This window comes from Trichophyton verrucosum, assembly GCF_000151505.1.
Source record: "Trichophyton verrucosum HKI 0517 chromosome Unknown contig00009_1.f1.exp, whole genome shotgun sequence".
Classification (NCBI taxonomy): domain Eukaryota; kingdom Fungi; phylum Ascomycota; class Eurotiomycetes; order Onygenales; family Arthrodermataceae; genus Trichophyton; species Trichophyton verrucosum.
In genome coordinates this window covers 2,380-9,711 of record NW_003315629.1, presented here as the reverse complement: position 1 = coordinate 9,711, position 7,332 = coordinate 2,380, and the positions used below count along the sequence as shown (strand labels likewise).

The following is a 7,332-nucleotide window of genomic DNA, read 5'->3' as shown; positions in this document are numbered from 1 at the left end:
AAACTCGACCTCGCTTACATCATCAAGGACAAGATTACTAAGCCATCGTCCTATCCGCAACTTTCTTTTTTAGTCCGATCGTGGGCGAGAACAGCGAAAGGCAGCAGAAAGAAGCACCCGGACGCTGCGACGGTGACCCTCGAACGGAGGACTGGAGTGAGCGCACAAACAGCCGCTGAGGTTGACAGAACATATACCATGGTAGAACTGCTTCAGGCTTGAGCAGTCGCCCCTCGAGATCCCCCGAACACCTCACCTACAGCCCGCCGTTCAGGCCAGGGAGACCAGCGAGCCTCGAGAACCACCAGCGAAGCGGCCAAGATGGCACCCCCGGCGCTGAACCAAGGGGTCGAGCGTGTCAGGGCGACGCTGTATAAGCTTATCATTACCCAGCTGAAGGCGATCCTTAAGAGCGAGGGCCTACCGGTCTCGGGGGTCAAGCTAACACTCCAGGCGAGGCTTATAGGCCGTGAGTCCTCTCGATAACTACCCTACTATATATATATATATATATATTACGTTTAGTAACGCATATTCCTCGCTACAGGCCTCAACTACTATGCGTACGGCGAGTGGGCGAACCAAGACCGGCTGAATAGTCTCATTGCGCGGATATACGCAGTCGCTCGGGGCCAACCGTCACCTCCGCCCTTGACTCCATTATCACCGCATTACCCTCCGGCTCCCCAGCCGCAGTCTTCGCATGCATTACCACAATACCGGACAACAGTTCCTCTTCCTCCCCCAAGTCCTATGGGTACGTTGGTGTCGATCCCTTTATAACAAGAGCCTGGCTGATGGAGTTATATAGGCCGCTTGACCTTCAAGAAAAGCCCGTTTTATACCATTCTAGAACCTTTGACTTCGGTTATGGAATGTCAAGGTACGATACGACAAAATAATACCGTAAAACTATACGCTGCAGAATAAGACAATGTATATCTGACTTACTTCTAAAGCTCGAGATTCCTCTCGAGATACAGTTTGCTTGAGAGTTGTTCTCACCTCTGAAACTGCCTCACGGCTTTTATCAAATCCAAACCTCCGGATCATGGTTTATGGTGCTGCAGATAATGGCCTTACGCATTATTCTCCGAGTGACATTGCTTTCCCACATCAAGTGGAACTCAAAGTCAATCATGACGACGTCAAAGCAAACCTACGCGGTCTAAAAAACAAGCCAGGTACAACCAGACCCGCTGATATAACGAACTTCATCCGGAAGAAAGTAGGCTATGTGAACACTGTGACGATGACATACGCTCTGACCCAGAAGGTTGTCCCCCACTCTTCCATGCAAATCGCAGTCAAACAGCTAACATAAACACAAGAAATTCTTTATCGTTGTCAACCTCGTACAAAAGCATCCTGTGGAAGAATTGGTTACCCAGCTCCAGGTCAGAAAAACAATTTCTGCTGAGCAAGTGGTTAGGGAGAGTAAGTTCTACCCAAGTTGTTTGTTTATCTCTCAAACTATGCGGCCAGAATCTTACAACGGTCTATAGTGCAGACCAGGGCCCAGGATGCGGATATTGTGACAACGTCAGCCATAATGTCACTAAAATGTCCTCTCTCAACTCTCCGGATTTCGGTTCCATGTCGTACCTCACTTTGCACACATAACCAGTGTTTCGATGCAACATCTTTCCTCCAACTACAGGAACAGGCGCCGACGTGGAGTTGTCCTATCTGCTATAAAGCAACCAGCTTTGAAGCTTTACAGGTTGACCAGTAAGTCTTCAACGACCCTGACAATTCCAGTGTCTAGCAACTTACATGCCCTAGGTATGTTGACAACATACTACGTGCAACGCCACAGTCAGTTGATCAAGTGACAATTGAGCAGAACGGGGAGTGGTCAAACCCGAACGACGTCTCTGAAGCTGCACCGGATAGTAATGGTGTTGAAAATGGGGACAATGATGACCTTGATCTAGTAGAGGTAGACAGTTGTGGCGTGCCAACTGTCAAGAGGGAATTTGACTCCCAGTCCTATATCAAACACACAACTCCCACTCCATCTAGGGAAGCCTCCTCAGTTGCATCGGCTCCTCGACCTTCAACCGGTAAAAGGGCCATTAGTCAAGTCATTGATTTGACTGGCAGTGATGACGAGGAGGAGCCCCCTCGTCCCGCTAAGCGGCTCGCATTCCACCTACCAAATGGAACCCATCAGCAACCTTTCGACCCGCTTAGGCTCTCCGCTTCGAATTCGCCGGTTCCAGGCTCATATCACTACGACAGATAGAGAACCTCCAGGGGCTCAATATTTTTTTGTTTTCTTGGCCACAGATAAAAGTCGTTTCCGCATTTTCAGGAAGCAGCTTGCTTGTTTTCTCTCATAATATTATTTCCGACCCTTTTTTTCCCCTTTTCCTATTAGATCATTTGAGGAGTTTGCCTATGCTCATTTATTCTGCGGGTTTATACCAATCGTCATCATTTATGGGCCGAGGATGGGAAACGGACAAACGGGGCATAACGGAGGCGTGGAGTTTTTCGCCGGTATTTTTACCCTCTTGGTTTCTTTCTTTCTTTCTTTCTTTCTTTCTTTTTTTTTTACAGTACATCCATCTTTGCCTTCATCAGGATAGGAACTAGGGTGGACTGCTTGTCAATAGGTTTAAAAAGACTACCACAGCATCTATCAGCGTCATTGAATAAGGGCGATTTTCTACGGAACAATTGGTTCACACAGCTAAAGCAAAGGGAACACTGATAGCTAGTCTGAGGAAAGAAGTGATTATTATTTATATTAAATAGCATAAGATAGATAACCAAGTTCTAAATGATCGATTCCCTATTTCCCCAAATGAAATATAGTACATGGCTGCCCAAGTTTTGAAGCATGTACCACACAAATCAGCAAAGACCGAAGCCGCACATATGTACTCCGTACAAACAAACACATAATATATTCCATGAACCAAATCGCCGTTCATTATAATTATCACCGCGTCAAATGCTCGTCAAATTCTTTTAGTTCGCTGCCATCACCATGGTAGCCAATGGAGTCCCGATTGTCATCAATGACTCGACCATATTCAAGAAGAAGCCGGTACATATATGCTTCGATATCTTCATTCCGAAGAACTTTCTCAGCCCATTCGCGACCTTGCCGGGCCAAATTCTGCGCAGTCTTGTCATGACGGGCAACATGGGGGTTGCTAGAGGTAGTGTTATTTGTCCCTGTCCCGATGAAATAAGTCATAAGGGCATAGAAGTCATCGTATCGGTTGTCCAGGGGCACGAAATGTCTCCATGCAAAGAGGCGCGAGTCGTGCCATTCACGGAATATGGTGGCTTTTATACCTAGGGACTTGCTAAGGAGGAAAGCACGCCACCTGCCAGAGAAGCTGTGTCCGTCTATATCCACTAGGTATTTGTTCACGAACTGATGTGAAAGGGGGATCTTCTCCTTGTACGTGTAGGTGTCATTATAGAATTCGCAGTTGGCTGGCACACAAGCCATGGGGTCCGTGAATCCGAAATCAAAATGCTTGTTGGCGAAATCGGTTGGTTGGAAATTCGACGACGCAGAATCGCCCGAGCTTAAAGATTGGTCGTTGCATGGCAGGACTCGTTCTGTTTTGCCAATGAGTTTTGTCCCGTTCATCTTGAACTCCAGCCGTTGACGATGCATTCGAGACCAATTATCAGCTGTTTGGATACCGCCAGAAGTGGCTCCTCTCCAGAAGAGCGTCTCGTTTTTCATCTTCCAGTCAATGTCTTCAGCGCCATTGTAGGTATATCGTTCATCATCCTTCCAGTACATATTGGCCGGGAAGAGGATATCATTATTGATGTTCACCTTACACTCACTAAAGATCGGTATAAGAGCATCTGAGTGGCTAATACTCGACGACGAAAATAGGAATCCGTGGAGATTCTTTATGGCTGGCCCGACAACGCATAGATCACTGGACGTGTTGAAGTTTGACACCAGGCCGGCACCGGGTATTTTGTAACGGCTATCAGCCTCTTGAATACTCAGGATTGGATTCCGGGCTGGAGATTCAGGAGGGCAGGCAGTCGCCGCAATCTCCATGTACTGCTTGGAAGGGATTCCAGCCCATTTGACCTTGTCTTCCTCTGTCACGTTGTTTTTGCTCGTCAGCGAGAAAAATCCTTCCATATTCTTTGTAAACGAATAGGTGGCATCAGGAGGAGTAACACGGGACGCTATCTCCTTGTTGAGCATGGCCTGCATGTCCTCCCACTTGGTTACGAGTCGAGGTTGGTCCAGCGTATTCATGGCAATGTCCATGTCTGGTAGCTTCTGCGCAAACCGCGCAACTAGCGACTTCAGAGTATCTATCCGCCATCCATCGCCGGTGATATTCGCAATAGCCCCATCCCTTATGTGGATCGCCGCGATCGAGTTTCCGCTGTGATCCTGGCAAGCTGCAGCTACTCTCCGCCGGATGGTTTTTGGCTCCGCTGACCAGAACGGCCGGAGGTCGTCGTTTATCTGATCGAAGTCGTCCACATTTCGGACGTCGTTCTCCCGGGCAAATATATACCACTGCGTATAGTCCGTTAATTAGTTATATGCTCCCTTTCCCTCCCGAATTGGTCCAGTGTAGGTAGGGGGGCCGATGAGGAGAACCAGCAGTGGCACGAAGCCAGCGCAAAAGTACAAAGACAGTGAAACGCATAGAGCTATACAAAGCGAGGACTCACCTCCTTAAACCCAGGCGGCGGATGGCGACCATACCGCACCCGATACTCGACAACAGCGTCGCTGAAGGTCATCGACCGGGAAGAGTCGTACTTGCGCCATGCATTGTCCGCCTTGTCCGACAATGCCTTTATTGGATCATTGCCCATGCAAATCTCTTCGATCTCCTCAGGTTCTTCATGCACAGTACTGCCATGTTTAGGTACAACACCCAGCCTGTGTCGGTATACGGTGCCAAAGTAATATATGAATAGCAGGACGAATGCGCCGCTGGTGAGAAACAGCAGCCGTCGGTGGAAAGAATGCGAGACCGGCATGGTAGCTAGCTAGTCAGTGATATCGACAAAGCGGCCCTGTCGCAGGCCTGAGGTTGTGCTTATAGAATTCTCATCGCATCAGTCGGATCCGGGCCGTGCAAGGCTCTCCTGACGTCCCTTGAACGATATAATGCTGATCCAAAGATTCTCCAGAGCCAAGGGGTTTGCAGATATACGAGATTTCGTCCATTTGAAATAAAATGTACGCCCCAGCCTGCCGCTCCACCAATCCCGGATTACCGTTGCTTATGTGTGCGTTCTAGGTCCATTTTTGAGGCCTTCCTAGTGGTTTACGGGGTTGGGATTAACCCAAATCCTATTTTCTGGGGGCGAGCCACGGTGGCTCGCTCTGGCGGACGGTCTTGATACGGCCATTTCCAGGAGTAACTCATTATTATTATTATTAACCAGGAAGCAGTGGTTATAAAAGGGCTGGGCTCCAAGGGCCTCTGATGTCTGTCTGTCTATCTGGAAAATAGTTACTCGGCGCAGGATCTGTCGAGCCTCCAATCGGTGCCATTGCCAGCCCGACTACCCACGAAAGTGACACCTGGTTGTGCTGTTCCATACCCAATCCTCCAAACTACCTAGGGCGCACTATAGGACCGAAGCTGGTAGACTCTGTGGGCTTTTGCTATGTGAAAGAATGTCTGTAGGGCGTGGTTCAAAGGCAGGGTCCGTAGTTAGCTGACCCGAAGCTCATGAAGACAATCTGCTGCCATTATCTGTAGTGACTGCATACCCGGACATAACAATATCCAGACATGTGTAACCAAGTACTTCAACGCATGTCGTCTTATCCAGAGCTGAACTATTCGAACGCTAACTAGTGACATATTGTTATTAGTTAACTATGCAAGTAAGACGGCCTGTTGAGAATGCCTTCTGTAGCAGTTAAAGTACGGAGTATCTCGAAAGCCGAAGACAGACCCTTGACTAGGCAGCAATGGGCCTCCAGTGCCCTGCAGCGCTTCAAAGCCAACAATCCTCTATCAATCACCAGATGTAGAATGAGGTGGACACGCTCCGTTGTATTTTCTGGACATTATTGAATTCGTCCAGCTCGAGATAAAGACGATGATTACATAATAACTAATTAACTACAAATCAGTGACCTAACTAACTAACTAACTAGCTGGTTGGTTAGTTTGATCCGGCGACTTCGAGCTCGAGCAACACCAACAACCGCCAGGAAAGACAAAGATCAATCAAAACTGTCGCATAAATCTCTTCAGTTCTAATACTTTATAGACGAACTTACCGTCCACTCGACTTTATCTGCAAGGGCCGACGGAATCAGACCCCATTACCGCCTCCCCACAAGCTAAGGCGAACAGCAGCAATGTCCTTCGACACACCTACACCCCCCTTCAGCGCTTCCGATCCTCACGCCCGTTTCCTAAACGCATCATGCCTGGATCTATTATTAATCGAGCTTGTACCTATGGCGGAACGAATAGTACAAGAACTCGAGCTCGGAGAAAAGGATTCCCCAGTCAAGCAAGACGAAGCACTAGATATAAAAAATAAGGAAAGAGAGAAAGAAAAAGAGAAGGACAGCAAGTCATCTGTGGCCGTTATGGATGATGAAGAGTATCGCGAGGCTATATATTTTAGACTGGAGTCATTGGGGTATAGAGTCGGTCTGGGATTGGGAGAAAGGTAACCCTGGTCACAACCGCAACTGGTATACCCATACGAGGGAGGGCACAGGAAAGAGGCTGACGTATACCACTTTTCTTCACAGATTCTCCAGAGATAGGCCCCGGTTTGCTGATAACCTCGATGTGATTAAATTTTTATGCAAAGATCTTTGGACAATTCTGTTCAGGAAACAGGTGGATAACCTGAAGACAAATCATAGGGTGTGTTTTCATGTCTAAGGCATACGATACCTATATCGGTTGTCCCCTTAGCTTACCCGAATTGACACAGGGAGTATATGTTTTAACCGATAATGCCTTCCGGCCATTTATCCGCATGAGCATGTCTGTTAGAAGTGAGGCAGTTATGCGTGCACAGACAGTACGGGATACCTCACTTAAACACCCCCCTTTTTACCCTTTACCCTTTAGTTAATCGATGCAAACTAACGTTGGCTGAAGTATCTTTGGTTCCCTTGTGGTATAATCCGCGGCACCCTCGCAAGCGTGGGGATTGAGGCTACGGTCCAGGCTGAAAGCTCGGATCTCCCGCTAGCTACCTTTCAGATCAAGACTATCAATAGCACAGTTACTGCTAGTGCCGGTGGCTCTGGTACACCAGTAGTAACTTGATGACAGGTTTATGCTAGTAATTGCATTGCTTATATACCTACCAGGCAAGGCATGTCTC

General features: G+C 48.0%; 3 protein-coding genes across 3 annotated transcripts; 2 read left to right on the top strand and 1 right to left on the bottom strand.

Annotated features, from left to right (window-relative positions):
* Positions 1–599: 599 nt before the first annotated feature.
* Positions 600–1,324, top strand: TRV_00153 (uncharacterized protein; the record flags this gene model as incomplete). Its single annotated transcript, XM_003025628.1, has 2 exons — positions 600–867; positions 960–1,324. Coding segments are annotated over 2 exons (633 nt in total), but the record flags the coding sequence as incomplete, so codon positions are not given.
* Positions 1,325–2,950: 1,626 nt separating this feature from the next.
* Positions 2,951–4,998, bottom strand: TRV_00152 (capsular associated protein, putative; the record flags this gene model as incomplete). Its single annotated transcript, XM_003025627.1, has 2 exons — positions 2,951–4,525; positions 4,684–4,998. 2 exons carry the CDS (start codon positions 4,996–4,998, stop codon positions 2,951–2,953), a joined length of 1,890 nt encoding a protein of 629 aa, XP_003025673.1.
* A 1,342-nt stretch (positions 4,999–6,340) lies between these two features.
* TRV_00151 (BET3 family protein) lies at positions 6,341–6,664 on the top strand (the record flags this gene model as incomplete). Its single annotated transcript, XM_003025626.1, has 1 exon — positions 6,341–6,664. The coding sequence occupies one exon, from the start codon at positions 6,341–6,343 to the stop codon at positions 6,662–6,664; it is 324 nt and encodes a 107-aa protein (XP_003025672.1).
* Between the last annotated feature and the right edge of the window lie 668 nt (positions 6,665–7,332).